Here is a 27,500-nt window from a genome sequence, read left to right as displayed (position 1 = left end):
AAAATCATGTGTTTCCTCTACAGTGCTCCTCCTAACCCTCAATAGGGTTGGAAAACATATTATTAATTTATTTCATTCTTGTTAACTTTATATTTTAAATATATAAAATTATAAAAGAAAAAATGTTCTAAGTATAAAATTTTGTTATTTTATATATAAAAATAAAAATAGTAAGGAAAAAATGTTTCCCTATTTAAAGTCTAAAAATAAATATTATGATATTTATTATGAAACATTTTTTTTTTTTATAAATATATATATATATATATATATATATATAAATATATATATATGATGTAGAGAAATGTTCTATATTTATTTTATATATAATTATGAAAACAAAAATATTTAATTAAATCTGATAAATCATATATATTATTATTATATATATAGAAGCAAAATTTATTTCGGATACACTTCATTTTTTTTTTTTTTTTTTTTTTGATTCAAGGTATTAAAATGATTCCTCTATATTTATATTATATCTGAAAAATTAGAAAATCATAATTTTGAGATGTGGTGTACACAAAATTAGGTACACATCATATGTAATCAAAAAAAATAAATAAATAAAATATTATAAGAGAAAAGAAAAAAAAAAAAAAAAGTAAAATGTATAATGTAAAAATATCAGAAATTACTATCAATAAACTTGTTTTATCATCTATATGAAAAATAATTCGCAAAAATGATAAATATAAATTCATTTTTTATGATATAATATAAGAAAAAATACGTAGCATATATATATATATATATTATATAATATTATCTAGGTATGTATAATATTTATTCTATTATTATTTTATATATTTATTTTTTTTGTATGTCTATGGGCTTATTATAAATACACCCTAATATATGTATTATATATATATATATATATATATATATATATATATATTAAATAACTATGAAAAATGTAATATATTTGGTAAGATAAAGAAAAAAGATATTCTCTTTATATATAAATAAACTTACCATGTTATATATATATATATATATATATATATATATAGAATAGAAAAAAATATTTATTTTATATCATGAAATAATGATAAATTATTTAATATATTATTGTATGACGTATATTAATTCAAAGAAATAATTATTAAAATAAATAAAGATATAATAATATAGGTATACATATTAAGCATTATAAATAAATATGCATAACACATTTTTATTTTTTTACTAATATAAATTTATTTAATTATATAGATATAAATATATATTTAATTATTCATTTTAATTATTATAATTTTTTTATATTTTTTTTATTTTTTTTATTTTTTTTTTTTTTTTATATTTTTTATATTTTATATTTTTTTTATTTTTTATTTTTTTTATTTTTTTTTTTTTTTTTTTTTGAAGGGGATCCTTCTTCTTATTCTTCAAATGCAATTACAATAATTCGTTGTTGCACTACAAGATTGTCTTTTTTTTTGTAATCGCAAAGAATTATTATTTGTCATAGTCTTATTCATATTTTGTCCTGAGTTCTTTTGATTATTCAAAATAAGATTATTTTGCATGCTATTGGAAAACACATCGGATTCATATATGTTAGATAATTTTATAGTATTATTAGAAATGTGTAACATATCAGAATTAGGGTTATATGGAATAAATTTGTTATTCACATTAAATAAGGAACTTGAACCTTGTACAACTGGTTCTTGTCTTTCATAGAAATACTCATTATTATTTGCAGTACAACAGTTTCCAAAAAACCAACTAGAAGGGTTTTCTTTTGTTTCCATTTCTTTTTTTAATATTGTACTTTGGTTATATAATGTATTAACATCTGAAGTTTGTTCTCCTTTTGTTATATTATATTCATTAGATGAATCCATTTTCATTTGAAGTGACAAATTTCTTAAAGATTCACGAGTAACCCCTTTAAGGTTATTGTTACTGCTAAAATCCAATACTGCAGATAATTCATTCAAATTAGTTATTCCAATATTTCCAACACTTCTATATCTTCTTTCTTCATCATTCTTATTCATATCTTCTCTATTATGAATAGCTGAAAGTTGTGGAATATTTAATTCAGGAATATTTTGTTCCTCCATTTCTTTCATATGGAAACCACTATACTGTTTCTGAATATTTAGGTTTATTAATTTCTCTTTCAAATTTTCCTCAATACTTAAATCTTCCATTCTCTTTTCTTTTTGTTTGCTTTTTTTAGAAGATGTTGATGGAGGGGTTGTTAATGAACGTGATGATACTTTATCTGAAGATCCTGAATTGGATGCATTAGATTTCACATTCATAATATTAGGTTTAATATTAGCACCTATTCTTGGGGTTATATAATCATTATGTTTTCCTTTTGATGTTCTGATTTTACTTAAAGCTCTTTCTGATAATCCTACATTTACTCTTTTAGCAATACCTTCATAACCATCGTAATTATTATTATCATTATCATTATCATATTTATTATTATTTTCTACATTTCTCATCATATCATCATAATACATTTCTTTATTTTTTTTAACTGTTTTTTTATCTTTTATCTTGCTTATATTCCCTGTTACCTTGTGTAAAATCTCTGATTTTAATTTTCTCATTTTCTTTTCCAATTTCATTTGGGATGGTACAGTTTTTATTTTCTTTGTTATATTTTGAGATGTTTCAATTTTCTTAACCGATTTCTCTTCATCTTTTGGATTATTATCATTCAATATTGTTTTCTTAATAATTTTAGATTTTAATTTCTTAAATGATTTTGCTTCTTTTAATGGTCTATTATTTATTCCTTTATTTTTTTCTAAAACTCCTTTAGATATTATTGTTCCACTTTTTCCTAAAACTGATTTTTTTGTTTTATTATTATCCTTATCACCTAGCGAACTAATTTTTTTTATAGCAGAAGTGTTTGATTTGGTATTTAATTTTAATAATCTAGAACTTAATAATTTTTTATTATTTAAGCCATTTTCCTTTTCTTCCATCTTTTTCTTTTTTAATTTTTCTTGTATCATTGTGTTCTTAGTGTTTGTAGAATTTAATGAAGCTAAAGTTTTATTCTTGTTTAATTTCATTCCGTTAACATCTACAGTTTTAAACTTACTCAAGGTTTTTTTCTTTTTTTTATTTAATGCAGATGCTGAGGTTTTAGAAAATGTGGAAGGTCCTTTTTTGGAAAGGGGTTTTTCAAGTAAATCTTCTTCTTGCATATCATCTTGTATATCTTGTTCTATATCTTGTTCTATATCTTGTTCCATATCTTTTTGTAAATCTTGTTCTATATCTTTTTGTATATCTTCTTCTATATCTTTTTGTATATCTTCTTCTATATCTTTTTTCTCATCAACATTAAACTTATCATTATTATTATAATCATTATTAGTATCATTCATGCTATCTATATCATTTATGTTATCCATACCATTCATGTTATCTATATCATTCATATTATCCATATTATTCATATTATCCATATCATTCATATTATCCATATCATTCATATTATCCATATCATTCATATTATCCATATCATTCATATTATCCATATCAATTTTATTTTCATTCATATCTTTAATATTATTATCATCATTATGGAGGGACGATTCTTTTTGTATTTTTCCTAATTTTTTCTTTTCACCCTCTGCTTCTTTTATAGCACTTTTACTAACGGAAACTTTTTTTATACCTGTAGTTGCCTTTTTCATGAATAATAAGCTTTTCTTTTGAGGAATATTTTTATTTATATTAGTACTATTGCCTCCTTTTGCTAATTCTCCAGTTTTTATATCATTTTTTAAGTTCTTTTTTTCTTTTAAAGATCCATTAACAAATGTTTTCGATTTGAAAGTTGTTGCACTACTTTTCATGGTTGTCTTTGATTTTATACCTAGAACTGATTTTGCACCTGGTTTTGAGCTTAATGCAGATTTTACACCTGGTTTTGAGCTTAATGCAGATTTTACACCTGGTTTTGAGCTTAATGAAGATTTTACACCTGGTTTTGAGCTTAATGAAGATTTTACACCTGGTTTTGAGCTTAATGCAGATTTGGAATTTTGTTTTGGACCTAATGGAAGTTTGATATTTTGTTTTATGTTTAATGCAGGCTTTGTATTATCATCTTTTTTTATTGTTTTTTTATCCATTTTCATATCTACATTTTTTTTTGTATCCATTTTTTTCTTTTTCATTTCTCCTAATTTTATTTTGGACTCTTTCTTTTTGTTTTCTATAATTCTTTCATTTTTTGTAACATTATCTATATCTATTTCATCTTTTTTCTCTACTTCTAATGTCTTTTCTTCTTTTTCTATATTATCTATTTTTATTTCTTCTTTCTCTACTTTATCAATTTGATTTTCTTCCTTCTCTATTTCACTTAATTTTTTTTTGTCTTTTACTATGTCATCTGTAATAGTATCATCTTTTATTATATCATCTACCATTGTTTCCTCTTTTATTTTTTCAATTAATTTTTCTTCTTCCTTTTTTTTGCTCACATTTTCTTCATTCTGTATTTTATTCAATGACACTACTACTTCCTCCATTTTATTTTCGTCTTTTTCCCATTCTACTTTTTCGGTAAGATTTTCTTCTTGTTGTTTATTTTTTGAACCATTAAATTTGTTTTGTTCCATTTGGACGTCTACATTTGGTTCTTCTTTTTCTACTTCAGATATTCTTGAAACATTCAACTCGCTTTCTTTTTTTATATTTCCAACATCTTTCAATATAACTTTTTCTTCTTCTTTTTGTTTTTCATTCTCTATTTTATTTATTTCATTGAATGAATCCTTCTCAACATTATTATCATTATTATTATTTTCATTATTTTTATAATTTTTATCATTTTCATCACTTTTATCATTTTCATCACTTTTATCATTTTCATCACTTTTATCATTTTCATCACTTTTATCATTTTCACCATTGTTGTCTTTTTTATATCCAAAATTTTCCTTATCATCTATATTTTTTTCTTTCTCCAATTTTTTTATTTCAAATAATTTCTCGTCTTCTTTTTCTGTTTCGCTTTCAGTTAAAGCATACAATTTTTTCTCATATTTTTCAAGTTCAGATTCATTTTTGTCTTCTATTGTTTTCTCCCTTTCAGTTTCAGGCTCTACATTATCAATTATAAATTCCTCTTTGTTTACTATATTTTCTTCTATCACCTTATCATTTATACTCATAATTTTATTTTCTTTATTTGCTTCTTCCCTCTTCTTTTCTAGTTGTTTAATTCCTTCTATCTTAGATTTATTAAACCCTTTGCTTTCTTTTTTTTTTAAATTATTCTTCTGTTCTATATCTTTGGAAGATACTTTTTCTTTTTTAGGATCCATAAATTTAGCTGGTATTTTCTTTTTCTTCTCTTTTTCTTTAATTTTCATCTGTTGTACAATTTTAGATGTTGGTTTTTTCATAAAAACTTTTTTTGCATCTAAATTCGTCTTTGTCTTTTTAAGGGGCTCTTTTTTTAAGGGATTAAATTTTGATGGTAGTTTTGGTTTTGTTTCAATTTTTCTTGGTGGTATGGAATTTTTTCTAATTGCAATTGAACTAAGTGTGCTATCTTTTTTTGATTTGTATAATTCATTTTCTTTCATTCTTGATTCTGCTGCTCTTTTTAAATATTCTAGCGTATGCTTTATAGTACCTTTAGAAGGTGCTTTATGTTTCACGTTCTTCTCCTTCATTAACAAAGGCATAACTTTAGGAGAAAATTTGAGAGAATGTTTCTCCATCTTTGCTGCTATATTTTTTCCTTTTTCTCCTATGGGACTTTCTTTAAAAGATGCAATATTAGGTCTAATAATTTCCTTTGTATTTATTTTTTGTGAATCTTCTATACTAGGTATTTTTTTTTCTAAATATCTAAAAGTACCCTTTCCGCCTTTATTCAAGTCCAATGGTTTTCTTATAACGTCATATTTGCTATAAGGAATTTTGCTTAATGTTTTCGGGGAATTTGATAAAGGTTTAATAAATATAGAAGGTTTTTTTTGTGTGATTGCTAATTTATTTAATCCTGAATTTTTTTGAAGAGATACACTTTTATAATTCTGCTTCTTCAAATTCATATTATAATTATCCTTTGGAATGTTTTTTGCAACTGCTTTATTTGGGACACTATAGGAACGTTTCTTAATTAATGAATTTTGAGCTTTTACATTTAAATTTGTATTTTTCCTATTTACTTTTTTTGCAAAATCTTGAGCATTAATAACTTCCAAAAGTCCCTTAACTTCAATATATAATGGAGCATCATTTATAGCTGCGTTTTTATTCTTTTTTTGGGAAATAGGAAATTTAGAATTTACATTTAAAGAAAAGCTTCCCCAGGTTTTACTTTCAATAAATGGAACATCTACATCATTTTTTTCTTTATCAATAATAACATGAGTATTTTCATTATTCAAATTATTTTCTTTGTCATCTCTAATTAGGGTATTCTCTAAATTTTTGTTATCTGAATCCAATTGCGAAATTTTCAACTCATCAGTTGGTGAAATCGATGAAACGATATGTTCTTTAGTTATTAATCCGTTCAAATTAGCACTGGAATTATCTTTATTTTCATTTAATGGATCTAAATTTTCCTTAATATATGAATTCTCAATTTCTTCATTATCATTATTTATATCTCCTTTATTTATTTCTTTATTCTCTTTTTTTTCTTGTATATCAATTTTATTTATATTTTCTTCAAGAACTTTTTCTTCTGTTAATTCAAGTCCTTGTCTTTCTTTTTTCGAATCGTCTGATAGATCCGCATTTATATTATCTTTAATACCCATTACTTTCAATTTTTTTTTTTTTTTTTTTTTTTTTTCTTTTTTTTTTCTTTTTTTTTATTTCATTACAACATCTATATAATTTTTTTTATTTATTTATTATATATATTTTTTTAAATAATTATATTATTTAAGCTACGAAAATAAACATGAATATAAATATAATAATAAAAGAATAATTTTTATAAATTTGTGTGAAATATGTATGGTATATATATATATATATATATATATATATATATATATTATATATATATAAAGAAAAAAAAAAAAAAAAAACATCAAATATTTATGTATAAAAAATGTGTGGAAAATAAAAATAAGGAAAATAATTAAAGCATGCTCATTATGAAATATAATATTTTGTGTAAAAATTAAAAATAGGAAGGAAAAAATAAGAAAAAAAAAAAAAAAAAAAGTTATTTTAAAGTTCATCCATTACATTTTTTTTTTTTTTTTTTTTTTTTTTTTATTTTAATTGTAGCTATTAAAGGAAATATATATAGATATTTATAAGCTATAATATTTTATATATATTTGAAAAAAGTCTTGTGGATAAATTGATAAAAAAAAAAAAAAAAAAAAAAAATATTAAAATGAGATCTAGTAGTAATGGAAATGTTTAAAATATGTGGATAAATAAAAATATACTTATATAAATAGAAATAAAACATAATTGCACTATATAGGAACATTAAGGTTTTTTTGCACTGTTGTAAAAAAAAAAAAAAAAAAAAAAAAAAAAAAATTATATGGCTAGCTTTGGGTATTATATTTATAAAATTTTTTTTTATATGACAAAGTCATCATGTTTTTGTGGAAAAATTTATATATATAATTCATTATTATTTATTTTATTTATAAAAAAAAAAAAAATTATTATATATATATATATAGATATAGGAAAAAATCCTTATTTTTATTTTATTTTATTTTAAGTATTTTTATTAATTTTAAATCCCTCTACATTTTTTTATAATATGTAAATTTCGTAGTTTTTTTATTAAAATGTTTATATAAAAAATAAAATATAAAATGAAAATATTAAATGGAAAACTTATGTTATGTAGCATAATATAAAAAAAAATAATTTCGCGTGATTCCTACATAAAAAAAAAATATAGCGAAAATGTTAAAAAATTATTTACATGTGTATATATATATGTATACATACGTATTTTATTATTATATTTTTTTTTTTTGTGTACTACTTAATGGAGTACTAGCTTCATAATATTAAAATGTATTTTACATGACTTTGTGATAAAAAAAAATATATATATATATATATATATACTCATATTTTCCATAAATTAATGAGTATTTTTTTATATTCTTTTTTTAAAATAAAAGTATTGAATATAAAACAATTTTCCGTTTAAAAAAAAAATTAAAAAAAAAAGGAAATTTTTATTTCTTTATTTTATATAGACATTTTGCGCTCAAAGATACACAGTCCTTGTATTTTTATATTTTACTTTTCAAGTATAAATATACCTTTTTAATTTTACACTTTACAAAATTAAATACATATTTATTCATTTTGATGTTATTTTATTTTTCATTTTAAATTATAACAGAATTCATAATTTCTATAAATATGGTGTGTGCAAAAAAAAAAAAAAAAAAAAAAAAAGGGGGAATAAAAATATGTATAATATTATTTATTCTGAATTTTCACATATAATTATTATTTTGTTTAATTTTCTAAGGAACTGTATTTATATATTTCATTATAAACTCATATATATATATATATATATATATATATTACTCATTTATTTATTTATAAATCCATTTTTGGAATTAATTTTCTTTATTTTGACATTTATTTAAATGACATTCATATACAAGCTTGGTATAATGTTGACAATGTTTACATTTATATGAAACTAAATATTCATCTCTTGGCTTTATATTATTAGTATTTGTTGATTCCTTTGTAAGTTCCTTAGTGTCATACTTATTATTTATTTGCTTATGTTTTTTTTGTAAATTCAATGGATTTACAGAAACATCACATGTTTCACTTGGAATAAGAACTGAATTGCACTTTTTACAAAATAACTTTTTAAATTTACTATCATATTTTATTAAAAACTTGTTAGATAGTCTTCTCATTGTTTTAATATATTCCCTAGATATATTGGGATTCATATTATTCATTAAGAAAGATGCTTGTAATAAATAATTTATTCTAACCATTTGTTTTAATGGCTTTCCCATTTCCATATTATTATATTTTTTTTTATTGTTCTTTTTCTTTTTCTTTTTTTGATTTGATTCATTTATGCATGGTTCTTTGTTTTCCGACTTTTCAATCACCTCATTATTTTGTACTACATAATTTTTCACTTCATTATTGTTCATATGTTCTTCATAAAAATTATTACAAGTATCATTATTTCCTTTACCAATATTATATTCTTCTACAGAACTATTTTTTAAAACTTTGGATGTATTTTTTAATTCGTCATTTTTATCTTTCTCAGTATCATATATTTCACTCAATTTTCGTTTTAATTTATCAGTATTGTTCCATGTTTCGCCGTTTATGTTACTCATATTTTGTTTTAATTATAATTAAATGTACAATATCATGTTGGGAAAAAAAAAAAAATTACCATAATTATATATATATATATATATATATATATTCCCCTATTTATTTATTCATTTATTATTCATTTATTATTCATTTATTTTCTTATAATATATATTATATTTCTAAAATTTTGTATTCAATCTATTTCATTATTTACATAAAATAAAAAAAAAAAAAGAAAAAAAAAAAAACATCTATATTTTAATAAATTGAATCCATTGTATAATATAACATGGAATATTTTAACTCAACGAATTTTTATTATTTATTTATTTTATTTTTTTTGCTTTTTATTTTCTCTATATTACCATATATATTATATATTATTATATATACTTATATGTATATATATATATATATATATATATATATTTTATATTATATTTTCTTACAACAGATTTAATTTGATCACGTTTCTTTTTTTTTATAAGTACATTTTAATTTATACTTTTATTTTGGTTTAATACCTTTAAGAAATGATAATATAAAATTGGAGACTTTTAAAATATATATTATATATATATAATATATATATATGAGAAGTATAGAAAAAAAAATTTCGAATATATTTTTATGAATATTATATTAAAATTAACTAAATAAATACTTGCAAGAATAAAAAAAAAAAAAAAAAAAAAAAAAAGCAAAAAAACGAATTAATTAAAATGTCTCCATACAATATTGAGTTTATATAATTTCTCATGAAAATTATTCAAATTCCATTATTGGGTAGATTATTACATAATATTTTATAAATACCATAACATATATATAATATGGATGAAATAAAGTATACTTTATAAAACTTCAAAAGTTTTTTTTTTTTTTTTTTTTTTTTTTTTGTAAAAATGACATACACAACTACTATATTTTATGAATAAATAATGATGGTGGCTGTTTTTAAAATATAAATTATAAACAATAAAATTGCATAAAAAGATAATAATAAATATTGAAATATACTTTTATACGCCTCTTCCCTTTTTTTTTTTTTTTATTCCTTTTTGGTTTATCCTTATGTTGTTATTTCTGATCTTGTTGAAAATTGTTCTTTATATTTTTTAAGAGATATATAAATAGGAAATAGCTAAAAAAAGAAAAAAAGTGTAGTTAAATATATAAAGAAAGATAAAGATTATTTGTATTTTTTCTTTAAAAAAATGTAACAATAAAAAATTTATCGAAATATATAAAAACTGTCTATTTTTTAAATATATTTATATACCTGCAATTTGATAAAGGTTCTACAATTTCTTAAATGATCCATACATACATATATATATATCTATATATATATAATGTTTTTTTTTTATTATATAAACATTTGTGTATTTACACATTTTTCAATATAGGTGGTTGCACAATTACATAAGTAACCTGAGAGTATAAAATATATATTTAATTCGGAGAATTAAAAAAAAAAGAAAAAAGAAATAAATAATTCTTTGCTTACCAACATTGTGTATATAAATTAAATATTTTTATACATTGACTGACCCTTTCCTATTGTGCGTTTAATTATTTGATTATTATTTTATCTATTTTTTTTTTTTGTATGAAAATGGATTATTTTTGGGTTATAAATTTGTTTGTATTAATTATTACTTTGAGTAATTATACAATAATCGTAAGTTGTTTAAAAAAAAAAGAAGAAATAAAAAATGGTGATATAAAAATTATAACTTCAGATTTAAATGAAACCGTGACATTAAGTTGTGATGATGAAAAATCAATTCATATTTTTGATGCTAGTTATGGAAATCCAACCCTTGATAAACTTTTGATAAAAAAAAGTTACTAAGCATATTTTATTAAAAATTATAATATAATACAACGTATAATATTATCACATATAATGTATAAGTATACATATAAAAACATATTGTAATTGTTCAATAAAATTTTGTAGATTCGTTTGATGCCCCCCACACATTACCAGTTATTCAAATGATATGTGAAGGGAAAAAAAACTGTGATGTATATTAAAAGATAAATGTGTATATGTATATATATATATATATATATATATTTATTTATTTATTTATTTATATTTATATTTATGTGTATTACTATTAAAAAAGAAAGTACTTCTTTTATATATCATAATTTCTTTTTTTTCTTTTTAAAGATAAAAGTAAATAATGAAACGTTCAAAATATTATCCTTAATAACTGATTTCCATAAACTTCTTATAAAATATACTTGTGTATCTAGTAACTTGGAACCTTTTCCATCATGTATTAAAATTATATATTTTTTATAACCTCTTCAAAATGAAATAATATATATATTATGAAATATTAAACACAAAAAAAAAAAAAAAGGAAAAAAAAAAAGGAAAAAAAAAAGGATTATATGTTCTTGTAAATTCTATATTATATATTTTTTAATATAGACAAAGTAAAAGCAAAAAGAGGAGATGATTATACTTGGAATGTCGAATTTCAAGGTTTATTTATTTATTTATTTTATTTTATTTTTCTAAAAAGAGAAAAAAGAATATATAAATTTTAATAAAAAAATTAAATTTTAGTATTATATCATTTGTTTATTTTTCTTTTTAATTCGTTTACTAGGAGAAACGTTAAATAAGGAAACATATCTTCATGTTAACAACATGTATAATACAACATAATAAAGTATATATATATATATATATATTAAAATGTGTATATTTTTAAATAACATATAATATAATTTTTTATATAATGTTAACATTTTATAGAAATGCTACTTGTGAAGAACCACTAGTCAAAAAAACATATGTAGACATAAACGAAGCAGAATATGAGTAATATAAAATTGAATTAACGAACGAACAAAAAAAAAAAAATAATATATATATATATATGTCTATTATTTATGGTACTTCCTTGTCTTAATTATTTGGTTCTTCCCTTTTTGATATGTCAGATGTAACAATATGAAAAATTGTGTTTATGTAATATTTAATTACGATGGTTATACATTATGTGCTTCTCTATCATATAAGAATGCCACTATTCAAAAAAATTCCAAGGTAATTAAAAATTTATAAAGCATAATAATAAAATAAAATAATAAATATCAGAATAAATAATCATATTAAATATATACATGAAAAAATAAATAATTTTTTTTTTCTTTTTATATTTACTCAGATTTATATTAAAATGTTTTACAGTAAAGAAATCATAAAAGATGACTATGAATATTTTATTTATTCTTTCTTTATATTTTCTTATATTTGAATAATTGTAGAAAATATACATACATATATATATATATATATATATATATCATCAATAATTTGTTTATATTTTATATCAGTAAATGGGAATATTCCTTCCAATTTTGAAGTGTTTCCAAATATACAAGGTATAAAAAAAAAATTAAAATAAATAAAATACAAATAGGTTCATATATATATATATATATATATATATATTGTGTTAAATTTATTGATATCTTGAAGGAGTTTGTGAAAAGGATGAAATTATATATGAAATGGAAACAGTTTTGAACTTGGATGATATATATAGTAATATTTATACCTTTTACTCAAAAAAAAAAAAAAAAAAAAAAAATATATATATATATATATATATATATAATATACATACATATCCCTTTATATACATTTTTCTTTTATATTATTCAGAGAAATGCAAAGAAGTAGATTGTGATTATTTTACCGTAATGAATCAATAATATATATATAAATAAATAAATATATATATATATATATATATATATATATATGTGCATACTTATTTTATATAATTTTATTTTTGTGTTTCATGTGTAGATGTCTACCTCTAATGGGTTGGAAATAATTATTTTACCACATCAATATAAAAAATAATAATAAAAAAATAAAATATAATCAATACCACAAAATGATATATTGCTAATTATATATATATATATATATATATTAAAGTCATTTTTATATTGTTAATTTTGTTTTTTTTTTTTTAAGTATAAAAGGGGCTTCCAAAAGTTTCAGGAATTATGCATGGTTTTGTAAAGGGTTTCCTAAATATGTGAGTTTTTAAACTTTTTAACATACAAATGATTATACAAAAATATAATTTTCTGATATTCATATATTATGAAAAATATCTTAAATTCATTAGGTTTCTCATGAAGGATTTCTCTTTGGAAAAAATTATAAAAAGTAAATAATAAAATATATATATATATATATATGTGAAGATATTAAAAATATTGTATATTATTATGTTTTATTTACAATGTTTGTAGTTCTAAGGATCCAAAGAAAAGAATAAGTATACCACACTACGAAAAATATATTATATTATATTATATTATATATAATATATATATGTTATATAGTATATTTTTTTTTCTTTTCTATATATATGGAATATTTAATGTTTCATAGTCTTATGGCTGTATATATGTTCTTTTTTTTTTTTTTCCTTTTTTTAATAAATAAATGTTGATATATAATTCTTCATCATATGAAAAATATATATTCTTATATATTTATATATACATTTTTTTTATATTTTTTAAAAAAAGCTTTCATGAATTATGAAGGACCTTTAAGATGAGAAGAAATAAAATAAAATAAAATAAAATGCCCAGAGGAAATTATTTAATATAATATGTACCCATTTGTGTTATTTTTTTTATTTTATTTTATTCCATTTTTGTTCTATTACCATTTGTAACTTTGTTATATATATGCATTATATATGTACAAATATTTTAAAAAATAACAACATAAATCCCAACAAAAAATAAAGCATAAAATAACTTAATATTTAAATAAATATATTTTTAAATAAATCTCCACTCTAATAATATTGAGGATATTACAAAATAAATAAATCGTCATAATATAAATTTTTAATATATATATATATATATATATATATTAATTAATATTATGTAAGAAAATATAAAATATTTTGTATATATATATATATATATACATATACATATATATTATATTATAACTTATATTTATTTGCTCGTTTTATTTTATTATATTTTTTTTTTTTTGGACTGTTTATTAAAGAATGCATAATAAAAAGAATCACGTGATATTTTATAGATATTTATATAATGGAAAAAGATAAATTAATAAATGAAATATACACAAATAATGATGATAATAAGAAGAAGGAAGAAATAAACAAAATTTTTAAGAATATAAAGGATAGTGATAATACCAAAGATAAATTTATGAACATTTTAAAATTAACAAAACATATAAATGATTTAAAAGAAGGTGATAAAATTAATGTTTTAAAATCTATCGACGTTGAATTTCTTTGTTTATTATTACGTTCACAAAATGAATTTAAATTATTTACCTTACGTTTAATTAATAGTCTGATAGGTAGTTCAACATATGTTTATTTAAAAGCCTGTTTCCCTTTTATCAATTCAATTATCGTTTCTTATTCTTGCTATGTTAAAAATTGGAATAACCGATTAAAAGACGATGCGCAGAAATTCAATAAAGAAAATAAGAAGGGTATGAATAAAAATGTTCCTGTTGAAAATAATTGGGTAAAAAAGGAAAAGGCTTTACCTATTTATGATAATAAGTATAACAAATATGAAGATGATGATATATATGAAGATGACGATAAATATGAAGATGACGATAAATATAAAGATTATGATAAATATATAGATGACGATAAATATGAAGATTATGATAAATATATAGATGACGATTATTACAAATTAAGCGACCAGGATGAGTTAAGAGATATAAATATAATATACAACGAATGTATTACCTTCTTCTTAAAAACGCATCAATTTTTAAAGGAAGAAGAAATTATTAATAACTTTTATTTCAATTCTGAAAATAACGATTTAGATGTTGATGTGGAAATGTATTTTTTTAACAAAAGATTAAAAAAAAAATACAGTGAAGAAAAAGAAAATGTGATAAATAATGAAAAGGATGTTGAAGAAAATAATTTTTTTGTTAATAAAAAAAAAGTAAATCATGATACAAAAAATAAGTATCCTTTAAAAGATATCAATAATACAAATACAAAAAGATATTTTGATAATGAAGAAAATTCTTCAAATAATATTTGTGATGATAACACATCCAATTCTGATTTATCGTTATTAGATGATGATGATAATTATAAGGAACAAAATTTTTATTTTTGCGATGAAAAAATTTGCTTGATTGATTTAATTTTTACCATATTAAAAGAAAATATTAATTTGAAGGAACTCTTAAATAAAAAAAAACAAAAGAAAGGGGAAAACAATGATAAAAATGTGGAAAATGTAAATAATGTGGAAAGTGTAAATAATGTGGAAAGTGTAAATAATGTGGAAAGTGTAAATAATGTGGAAAGTGTAAATAATGTGGAAAGTGTAAATAATGTGGAAAGTGTAAATAATGTGGAAAGTGTAAATAATGTGGAAAGTGTAAATAATGTGGAAAGTGTAAATAATGTGGAAAGTGTAAATAATGTGGAAAGTGTAAATAATGTGGAAAGTGTAAATAATGTGGAAAGTGTAAATAATGTGGAAAGTGTAAATAATGTGGAAAGTGTAAATAATGTGGAAAGTGTAAATAATGTGGAAAGTGTAAATAATGTGGAAAGTGTAAATAATGTGGAAAGTGTAAATAATGTGGAAAATATAAATAATGTGGAAAATGTAAATAATGTGGAAAATATAAATAATGTGAACAATATAAACAGTGTGTATAAAGAAAAAAATACTGCTATGTATAAAAAAAAGTGTATAGATATAGCCAAATATAATATGATCCTATTAAATGAACAATGTATTTATATTTCTCTACATTTTTTGAATAATATAATTTTGAAATTAAATTATAATACGTATGTAAAAGAATATTTCCTTATATTAAATAGATTAGTAGAAAATTATAATGAACCTAAATTAAGAATTACTCTTATGAATTGCTTAACTAATTTAAATATATATATAAAAAACAGAAATATTGAAAATATATTGGATGAAAAAAATATATATAAATTTTATGCAAATATAATATATTATTTTTCCGAAATAAAAGATGAGAAAGAGAAAGAAGTTTTATATACATTATATTTTACCATATATTCATGTTTACATTTTGTATATGTTAATTATGATTCAATAGATATTTTGAAAACCCCTTTATCTTATATGAGTGTTGAATTATATTTATTTTTTGAAGATGTTATGAAATATGTAAGCAAAAAGGAATTTAAGAATTACATTTTTTCTAACAAATATTTTAAACAAATGATTCATATGATATGTACAAATGTAGGAAATATCCTAGATTTTTTAAGTGAACATTATACATGGTATTATGAAATGGATGATATAAAAAATGATGATAAAGGAAAAGATATATCTTCATATATAGTAGAAAATACAAATATTATGATAGAAAAAAAGAAATTAATAAAAAATGAAAATACAAAACAAAATATAAATAATAAAAGTAATAACAATATATTTATTAATACAACAGATAAAATATCTAAAAGTAGAGTAATACAACTTGACTTAAATAATATGTATGTTGTAATTTCAAAAATAAAAAAAATCATGGATATTTTATTAGAATTTTTTAAAGATATAAAAAATATATTTAATTTAGAAAATGAAGAAAAAAAAAATGATTTACTAAAATTTAAAAAAGAATTTAATGAAGAAATAAATGGACTTATTAAATTATTTTGTACTTATTTAATTCATGAAAATGTTCATTATATTGATGATTTTATTAATTTATTAGAATTATTTTCAATTCTAATAAATGAACATAATTTCTTTTATCTTTTAATAGTTAAATATATAGATCCTAACAGATATTTTAATAACAAAATATTCTTATCAAAATTGTTATTATATATATTAAATTTAAATATGAAAAATATTGTTCATATACAAATTTTATTTGATTTATATCATAAATGCACTTTTAATATATTAAAATATTTAGAAATAAAAGATATAAAAGAAATAAAAGACATTTCGAAATTCTCTTCAATAATTCAACATAACACAGATTATTATAGTTTTATACAAATGTTAAACATATCAATAGATAAATTAAACAACTTAAATTTTATATACATATTATGTCAAGATGAATATCAAAGCAAGATGAATAATAGCTCTAAAGAAAATATAAAAAATCTACTCCTTTTTCATACGCATTTTTTCTTCTATTATTATTTTTGTATACTACAACAAAATAATTATGATATTATACATGAACAAAAAAATAAATTCGATTTATATAAGGAAAATTATTATAATATATGTAATAACAATATGAAAAAGAATACACAGCAATTTTTTCTCGCTTTAAAAATCTTGTTTTCTATATCAGCCTTTCTTTTTATGAGATTTGACTCATATGTTGTAACTAATATCCTTAACAAAAATGAAATATTATTTATTCAGGTATGGTACATAAAAAAAAAAAAAAAAAAAAAAAAAAAAAAAAAAAATACATATATATTAACACGTATACATGTTTTTATATGTCTATATGTTATTGTAACATATATATAATATATAATATATTTATATATATATATATTTTTTTTTTTTTTTTTTTTTTTTTGCCACACTGTAATATTTATTTTTATATCCTTTATAGGACTGTCTGATTTTATCCCTGTTCAATTTAAAATTTATAAACGAACATGAATCCAAGGATAATGAATTAAATGAAATGAAAAAAAAAAAAAAAAAATACTTTTTTCAAGTTTTAAAATTGATTTATTTTATTATGTATTATCATCCATATTTTATTTCTCTGCTTATTTTCCGTTTGAAACAAATAAAAGAGCAGGTAAATACAAAAAAAAAAAAATATATATATATAAATAAATAAATATATATATATATATATATAATATTACATTTGCTTATATTTATATATATATATATATATATATTTTTTTTCCTTCACATTTCAGGATAATAACAATGTTTTCTTTGATCTTAATAAAATAAAGATGAAGGAAGAACACGTATCAATTTGTAAATTACTAAATAATTTTATTAGTAATTATGTATAGAAAAATATAGATTTCCCTGTACCCCAAAAAAAGAAAAAGAAAAAAAATAAAAATAAAAATATTATGTATATATATCATAAATACATTTATAAATTGTTATGCTTTATTAATGTTACATTAATAATAATTTTATTTCTACTAAAAAATTTTTAACAATTTAATGTTATTTATAGATTTTATGTTTTTTTATTTTATAAATATATATTATATATATATATATATATATATATATATATAATAATTATTTTATCCCTTAGGAAATCCTCCTAATTATAATGTTATTTGTAAAGTTTTTAAAATAATTCTATGGTATATATAATAATATTAAATGATGCAAAAAAGGGATTGAATTTGAATAAATTAATGTAATTTTTTATTCTTATTTTTATTTTTTTTTCTTGTTTATTAATATAATTAGCAAATATAAATAAATAAATAAATAAATATATATATATATATATATATATATATATATTTATATTTATATTCATTTATTTAATTAGAATTATGGAAATTAAAAAGTGACATTTTTTTTTTTTTAATCATATTATAAAAATATATAATCCACGTAAAACCAAAAATTTGTTACATTTGTTATTAGTATAATATATATATAATATATATGTATGTATTTATAATTATTCCATAAAAAAAAAAAAAAAAAAAAAAAAAAAAAAACTTGTAAAATCATATAAATATATATATGTACGGATAAATTTACATTTATTTTATTAAAAAAAAAAAAAAAAAAAAAAAAAAAAAGTTAAACACCATTATATCATTTAATATTAATAATGAAGACATCTGAACTTTTATAGAATATAATAAAAGTTATAAAATTTTGTTCAAATATAAATTTTTTTTTTATGTGCTTATAATAAATAAAATAAATAACATCATTATTGTATTTTGTGGAGATTTATTCTATACATATATTTATATATATATATATATATATTATATATGTGATATGTATTTATTTATGTACCTCTATACGTTTATATAATAACACATTTTTGTAATATGGTTAGCCATTTTGAATATAGTGAAAAATATTTTTATAAAAAATATAATAAACTAAAAGATTTGAAAAACGTTAAGACAAAAGATTTAGTTACGCGTTATTTATTATTCTTCGTTTTTTTTGTTGATAAAATTATTGAAAAAAATGAGGACGAAAATAAAGAACTACAAAAACAAAATGAAGAGAAAAGAAAAGAATTAATAAAACAAAATGTCTTAAACATAAAAAATAAATTAAAAGAAAAACAAGAAAATGAATGTAATTCACAAGAAGAAACTATTTTTAATGAAATATGTTATGATAATATTTTGGTTGATGAAAAAAATAAAAATAATCACATAAATTATGTAACAAAACATTTGAAAAATAATAATTTAAGTGATGGAAATTGTAAAAATTATGAGAAATGTAAAACAAATTATAATGATAAGGAAAAAAATAAATCTTGTAACTTTTCAAGTATTTGTAATGATTTAACTTGTGCCTTTTATATATGTATAATATTATTTGTTGAAAATTTAAAAGATGATCAAAATAATGTGGATTATAAAAAAAGTGTACATGAAAATATCTCTTCTCAAAAATCATCAGATGAAAAAGATAATAATATTGAAACTATTCCTTTTGTGAACATAAATGAAAATAAGAACAATTTTATAAAAAAGGACATTGTGGATAATGCAAATGATTTGTCATTCAATTTAATTTTTGATATACATTTATTATATATTTCGTTATGCTTTTATTATATATATTTATTAAATGATGATATATATTATTTACAATTTAGTTTATTATTATTTTTGATGCTTTTTACACATTTTAAAAATAAAGAAATTATTCATTTTATATATTTTAAGAAAGACAAAGAAGAAAAAGAAGAAAATAAAGAAGAATGTTATATCACCTATGAAATATCAGTATCAAAATTTTTATATAATATTTGTAAAAACTTAGGTGTCTATTATAAAGAAAAAGAAAACGATATTTATATGAGCATATTTTTTTTAACATACAGCTTTGTTTTTTTAAAATATACAAAAATGAAAGATAATAAAAAAGATAATATTACCAATAACAAAATATTAATGGATGAAATTATTATCGTTCAGCATATGTATGAAATATTTTTAGATATAAACTTTTTTTCGACATCTACTTTTTTTATACTGAGAACGATAGAACTTCACCTGCAACTTTTGAAAAATTATATAGACGATATAAAAGTAGAAGAACAAGGAGGAGAAGAGAAAATAAAGACGAAAAAAAAAAAAAAAAAAAATGACGAAAAGGAAAGTATTAAGAGGGATGATACACCTATATATAAAGAATCGGAAGATGTTGATATATTATCAAATGAAAAGGACGAAAAATATACAAAATTGGAAATTAATAATAATGATAATATGTATAATACAAATAATAATATGAACAATACAAATAATAATATGAACAATACAAATAATAATATGAACAATAGTGATATTTCTTTTTGTTGTGAGAAAACAAAGAATAACCTGTCGATTAATGAAAACGTTAATAGAATCATCAACATGTTTTGTTCACTTTACAACAATATAAACGAGTGCGGATATATATTTTTAGATGTTCATTTGTTATCTATATATGAATATTTATTATGGGTGTGTTTTTATATTGTGAAAGATGTATACAGATTGTGTTGTTGTTTAAAAAAAGAAAAAGAGAAAAGGAAAATATTAGAATATAAATATATGACATATAGAAATTTGTTAGAAGTTTATATTATATATTTAAAATATAATTATTTGAATTATTCACAAGTAAATTATAGTATAAATATATATAAAAATATAGATGATAATATTTATTCAAAACATGATAAGATGAAAAATATATTTGACATATTGAAAATTAAATATAATTCTTCTAAGGAAAAAGAAATAAACCATATGAAAATATGTGAAGAAGAAAAAGAAATAAACCATATGAAAATATGTGAAGAAGAAAAAGAAATAAACCATATGAAAATATGTGAAGAAGAAGAAGAAAAAGAAAAAAATGATTATAATTTCTTAATAAATGGGTTACATAAGAAAGTCGAGGAACAGATAGAAGATCGAATTTTTATTTATGATTATAAAAATAATACACAAAAAGATATTACAATTATTTTGAATAATAATGTAATAAATATTAGTGAAATAATAAATACTTCATATGATACTTGCAAATCATTATTTGAAAAAAAAAAAAAAAAAAAAAAAAAAAATGTATGTACATTTGAAAATAAAATAAACATATATGATAAAAATATAATATATGATTTTATATATGATAATATATTAAAAGATAAAAATTATCCACGTTTTTATAATGAAGAAGAAGAAGAAGAAGAAGAAGAAAATGAAAATGAAAAAAATAACACTTTTATGGTTAACAGCTTTTATGAAAATATGTCTTTTTTTAAATTCTTTGAAATCAAATTTAAAGAAGATAATCAAATAATAAAAAATATTATTCATATAATACATAAAAAAACGAATAAGATAATAATAATAAATATAGATACCACATATTTTGAAGAATTTGTTAACATTTTCCGGTTTGATAATGTACCTTTTATACATTTTAATTTTTATATTTGTAACTTTTATTCATTACCATATCATGAGGAAGCTTTAAAAAAAATAAAGAAAATTTATAAAATGTTTTGTAAACATAGAGATAATGAAGAATATGTTTATTTGCTTCAAGATGAAAAGATCATAAAAGAAAATATGGAAAAGGAAGACAAAAATAATAAAGACAAAATGGATAAAATAAAAGAATTAAAAACAAATGATGAAATTGACAAATTATATACAACAGAAGAAGGAAAAAAAAAAAAAAAAAAAAATATATTAGAGTATAAACATAGGATACATTATTTGTGTTATAATTATAATGAAATATTATATTTATTTGAAAAAATGAAAAAATATAAAAAAAAAAGTTTAGAATATTTTTCTTTATTTAAACAAACAACATTACATTTGGATATTTTAATAAATAGTATGCAATCATATTTTTACTTTAATTTTTTTACGAAAACTTTTGATATATATTTACAAAATTATATGGAAATAATTAATTCCTTAAGTCATCCTTTAAAATATTTGCAAAATGATCAGTACGTATCATATAAAAGAGAAATTGCTTTAAAATGTGCTCTTCTTTTAAAGGATATTTTTATATGTAAAAAGTTCAACACGTTTAATGAAAATATATATTTAAACGAAAAAGTGAAAAATATACAAACAAATATAAATACAAATGTACAAGCAAACGGCGACTTTGATGATAATATTAGGGGTCCTTTAACTAATGAGCAAAAACATATAATATTACAAATAGTACAATTTTACTTTTCTTTTTTAAGTACATATTGTAAAAAAGAAGATGATATGATCAATGAAAAACTAATTTTTCAAAATAATGAAGAAAAACAATATTATTTTGATATTTATTTTTATGTATGTAAAACTTTATCAACAATTGAAGATCGATTTTTTATTTCTCAAGCTATTCAACATTATCAGTATATATTAAATTATTCTTTGAAAAATAAAATGTATGAAGATGAATCATATAATGAATATATGAAATCATTTGCTAACAAGTCCATATATTCCTTGACCTTCAAAATGAAGGAAATGACATAAAAAAAAAAAATATTACATATTCACATATTATATGTATATATATATATATATATATATATATAAATATATGTAATATATAAGGGATTATTTTCTATTTTTTTTTTTTTTTTTTTTTTTTTTTTTTTTTTTTGTATTCATGATATGAAAAAAAAAATATATATATGCATATATATATTATATATATATTATTACTTGTATATATGAAATTATATTTTTTTTATGATTTATTTATTTTTTTATATTTTTTATTATTTTTATTATTTATTATTTTTATTTTTTTTGGCTACTTTTAAAACTCAACTACTTTATTTATATAATAAATATAAAACATATATATAGTAATGAAAAAATAAAACTTATATTCCTATAAAGGGCAAATAAAGTAAATTATTATTTTCCATTTTTTTTTTTTTTTTTTTTTTAACGATGGAGGGAAATAAAATATGACGATGCTCTTGATTTTGAACACAATGTAATTCATCATTTTAAGTATATATATATAAATATATATATATTATATATATATATATATATATATATATTATATATTTATTTATTTATATATTTATGTTTGTATTTTATTTTATTTTATTTTCTTAAAATGGATCGGTATGATGATTTTATAAAACTGTGTGAAAAATTGAATAAGAATGGGAATAAATTTGTGGACAAAAAAGAAGAAAAGAGAAATGTGAAGGATGAGTTTTTTATCACAAGTAGTAAGGTATATACAAAACTATTTAGTGCTTGTGAATATATTGATAATAATACATTGAAAGAATATGGATTATTTTTGAATAGTACTTCATGTTCTTCAATTTATTTTAGTAAGAATAAGCCTAAAGGAAAAAATAAAGATCATTTATTATTTTTGATAAATAATATATCAGAAGATATTAAAAATTTAGAACCGCAACTTCAAATACATAATGATATCTTAAATTGTTTAAATAATTTATTAAGTATATTTGTTGACATAATAAATAAATATGATAATAATTTAAGTAATTATAATTTAAAATTAAATACATATACTACTTTTTATTTTTATGATGTTAAAAGTTTAAAGTGTAATTTTGATTTTCTTAACAAATTAAATACACAAATATATGGTTCTGATGTATATATAAATAAATACAAAGATAATAATTCAGAATTACATTCATCTCTTCAAAGAGGAAAACATATAAAAGTTAATAAAAAAAATGAAAATTCTTTTTTCATACAGGATGGAGATATGATCTCTCCAGGTTTAAACGAGGACACACATGTTCATATGAATGACATGGTTGTTTCACAAAATAATGTAACAAGTAATTATACAAATGATGATATTAATATGTATGATCATAATAATAATAATAATAATTATGTAAATAATTCAACAAGGGGGAAAGATATAAATTTTCCTACACATCTTAACAATAATGATAATATTAAAATTCATAAAAGTAACTTAAGAAAACGAAGAGATCTAAATAATAATAATAACAACAACAATAATAATAATATGAAGAATAAACAGGTTCATTTTAACACGTACAATTATCTAGATGAAGAAAATAATCCAGGTGAATCACATAATAATAATATTTTTTATCAAAATAGTTTATTAAACAATAATCAAAAACTTGAATTTAAAAAATATGTAGATCTATTTGAAAAAGAAGAAAATACTTATATAATAGAAACTAAGAAGAAAATAGCAAAAATTAGTAATTTAATGAATATTTTTGTTAATAAAATATATGAACAAAATGAAAATTTAAAAATGATAGAAACCATTATAGAAGAAAGTATTGATAATGTATCTCAAGGAAATAATTATTTAACAAAAATTAAGAATAAAAAAAATATTAATTCTCTTATTTTTTTTTTTCTCATATGTACTTCAATCTTTTTATTCATTATTGATTTTTTTAAATAATTAAAATGGACTAATATATATTGATTAATGTTCTCTTACTCTTTTTTAATATTATTTTTTCTTAAATTTTTTTTTTATTTGTTACAAATAATAGGGGCTATACAAATAAACATATATATGACATATATATATATATATATATATATATATGTATATAAATTTACGACGTCTCTATATATTTATATTTATATTTTTCTTTTTTCTTTTTTTTTTTTTTTGTGTGCTTTTTAAACTTCTTCATATCCATATTTGTCTATTATATTATAAACTTGTAAAAAAAAAAAAAAAAAAAATTAAAACCATGTAGTGAATAGGTGCATATCAAAAAAAAAAAAAAAAAAAAAAAAAAAAAAAAAATAGAGAGGGTATAATAAAAGCACACACAAAGATATAAATATAAATATAAATAAATAAATATATATATATATATATATATGTATGTATCTATTTATTTATTTAATTTTATGTACGTGTTCATTAAAATCCTTTTGAATAACACCATTCAGATGACTATTCTTTGTATTTGTTTATTTTTTGTGGATAAACTCATTTTTAATTTCATCTGCAGTGAATAAGTGTGTATTATATATTCTCTTCATTTTTTTAAGAATAGGTGATAATTTATCATCTTTATTTTTTTTCTTTGGTAAATTTTCATTCATAAAAACATTATTTGTTGATTTCAATTTATATTCTTTTAAGATATTATCAAGTGAAGGTAGCGATATTTCATCCCATAACATTTTCATATCGTTTGTAATTGAATATCTTTCTTTTTCTATATGTTCATAGGAGAGTGGGAAGAAAAGATATCCTTTTAGATTATAGAAACAATTATCACATTTAGTTTTTGCATATATATCACATACATTTGGTATATTTTTACATTTGAGTTTTCCTCTTAAATGACTATTATTAGTTCTTATACATCTTACTTTTTTTTCATATAATAATACATTTATCCATTTATAAACTTCTTTATTAGTATTTATTAAATCATCATTAATTTCATATCCATATAAAAATCCTTGTTTATTAATTTTATTTAATAAAGCATTCATATTTGTAATATCGATATATGGATTCATATAACATAGTCTTTTTTCATTCATATCAACTTTTATTTGTTTTGAGGAGGCTAAATAACTTAATAATAAATGATTATTAATATCGACTCCTTTAAAACCTAAATTTATTAACATATTTTCCATATGATAAAAGGATATACCTTTATTAGCTGTTGTAGGATTATTACTAACATGATTATTATAATGTGACTTTAATATTGTTAATACTTTATGATAAAGAAATGAAAAAGGAATATTTTCATTTTTAAAAAATATTTTCAAATTATTTTTTAAAACTTCTTTATTTCTTTGTATAAAATTATAATTATTTTTATCTCCATTCATAACACTACTACTACTATTATTATTATTATTGTGAATATAATTTGTGTTGTTTTTATTTGTTAAATCATTCAATAAATCACTTGTACTCTTCCTATTTGTATGGGTTACATTATTCATACTATTTATATTTATACGGCTAGTACTACCACTTTTATTTATTTCACTTGATATACTAATATCACTTTTTTGACTTGTGTTACTTTTTCTGTTTAGGTCATTTTTTAAACTTATATCGCTTTTTACAACGCTATCAGTTTTTTGATGATTATCAATTTCTTTTATATTTTTTTCATTTTTTTCATAATTATTATCATATATATTATTATCTTTTATATTATTTACATAATTATTATCTTTCATAATATTATCATTATTTACATTCTTTTCAATATTATTTTTTTCTACACTGTTCATATTATTAATTGTTAAGGTTTTATGGTTATTTGAACAGCTACCTATATTTATTTTTATATTTTTACTTAAATTTTTTAAATTATATATTGTATCTACTGAATGTCTTTTTCGGACATTACTAGTTTGTACGTCATTCTTATTATCATTCGTAATTTTATGGATATTATCATTATTACTTATATTGATTTTTATATTATTATTATTATTATTATTACTTATTGTTTTTTTATTTAATTGGGATGCTATATCATTAGTTATAATATTTATGCTACTCCTTTTATCGATGCCATTTAACTTCATTCTTATTTTTTTATTTACAGAGTTTTGCATTTTATATAACAAATACGTGCAACATTACAAAAAAAAAAAAAAAAAAAAAAAAAAATATAAATATATATATATATATATATATATATATATATATATATATATATATATACAATAAAATATTCTTTTTAATTATGTATAATATATAAGATGTGAATGAAAAAAAAAAAAAATAAAGGAAATGGCAACATTTGAAACACACACACATACAAACAAACAAATACATAAATATATATTAGATATACATATTTACAAAGTCGTATAGCTTTTGTACTGTGCTCA

At 18.8% G+C, this 27,500-nt stretch overlaps 7 protein-coding genes across 7 annotated transcripts; 4 read left to right on the top strand and 3 right to left on the bottom strand.

Moving 5' to 3' along the window:
• Positions 1-1,394: 1,394 nt before the first annotated feature.
• Positions 1,395-6,782, bottom strand: PF3D7_1327300 (conserved Plasmodium protein, unknown function; the record flags this gene model as incomplete). The annotated part of the gene is made up of 1 exon (XM_001349988.1): positions 1,395-6,782. The coding sequence occupies one exon, from the start codon at positions 6,780-6,782 to the stop codon at positions 1,395-1,397; it is 5,388 nt and encodes a 1,795-aa protein (XP_001350024.1).
• A 1,803-nt stretch (positions 6,783-8,585) lies between these two features.
• Positions 8,586-9,344, bottom strand: PF3D7_1327200 (ribonuclease P protein subunit RPR2, putative; the record flags this gene model as incomplete). The annotated part of the gene is made up of 1 exon (XM_001349989.1): positions 8,586-9,344. One exon carries the CDS (start codon positions 9,342-9,344, stop codon positions 8,586-8,588), a length of 759 nt encoding a protein of 252 aa, XP_001350025.1.
• Positions 9,345-10,939: 1,595 nt separating this feature from the next.
• Positions 10,940-13,943, top strand: PF3D7_1327100 (conserved protein, unknown function; the record flags this gene model as incomplete). The annotated part of the gene is made up of 16 exons (XM_002808995.1): positions 10,940-11,177; positions 11,294-11,361; positions 11,513-11,621; positions 11,780-11,833; positions 11,961-12,003; positions 12,110-12,175; positions 12,298-12,403; positions 12,525-12,546; positions 12,694-12,741; positions 12,839-12,904; positions 13,025-13,059; positions 13,172-13,188; positions 13,346-13,409; positions 13,503-13,543; positions 13,630-13,655; positions 13,912-13,943. 16 exons carry the CDS (start codon positions 10,940-10,942, stop codon positions 13,941-13,943), a joined length of 1,035 nt encoding a protein of 344 aa, XP_002809041.1.
• Positions 13,944-14,460: 517 nt separating this feature from the next.
• PF3D7_1327000 (conserved Plasmodium protein, unknown function) lies at positions 14,461-18,431 on the top strand (the record flags this gene model as incomplete). Its single annotated transcript, XM_002808994.1, has 3 exons — positions 14,461-17,808; positions 18,008-18,202; positions 18,330-18,431. 3 exons carry the CDS (start codon positions 14,461-14,463, stop codon positions 18,429-18,431), a joined length of 3,645 nt encoding a protein of 1,214 aa, XP_002809040.1.
• Positions 18,432-19,454: 1,023 nt separating this feature from the next.
• On the top strand, positions 19,455-23,138 carry PF3D7_1326900 (conserved Plasmodium membrane protein, unknown function; the record flags this gene model as incomplete). Its single annotated transcript, XM_002808993.1, has 1 exon — positions 19,455-23,138. The coding sequence occupies one exon, from the start codon at positions 19,455-19,457 to the stop codon at positions 23,136-23,138; it is 3,684 nt and encodes a 1,227-aa protein (XP_002809039.1).
• Positions 23,139-23,739: 601 nt separating this feature from the next.
• On the top strand, positions 23,740-25,065 carry PF3D7_1326800 (syntaxin, Qa-SNARE family; the record flags this gene model as incomplete). Its single annotated transcript, XM_002808992.1, has 1 exon — positions 23,740-25,065. One exon carries the CDS (start codon positions 23,740-23,742, stop codon positions 25,063-25,065), a length of 1,326 nt encoding a protein of 441 aa, XP_002809038.1.
• Positions 25,066-25,592: 527 nt separating this feature from the next.
• On the bottom strand, positions 25,593-27,221 carry PF3D7_1326700 (conserved Apicomplexan protein, unknown function; the record flags this gene model as incomplete). Its single annotated transcript, XM_002808991.1, has 1 exon — positions 25,593-27,221. The coding sequence occupies one exon, from the start codon at positions 27,219-27,221 to the stop codon at positions 25,593-25,595; it is 1,629 nt and encodes a 542-aa protein (XP_002809037.1).
• Between the last annotated feature and the right edge of the window lie 279 nt (positions 27,222-27,500).

Source organism: Plasmodium falciparum (genome assembly GCF_000002765.6).
Source record: "Plasmodium falciparum 3D7 genome assembly, chromosome: 13".
NCBI classification, from domain to species: domain Eukaryota; phylum Apicomplexa; class Aconoidasida; order Haemosporida; family Plasmodiidae; genus Plasmodium; species Plasmodium falciparum.
This window is presented reverse-complemented; position numbering and strand designations above follow the sequence as displayed.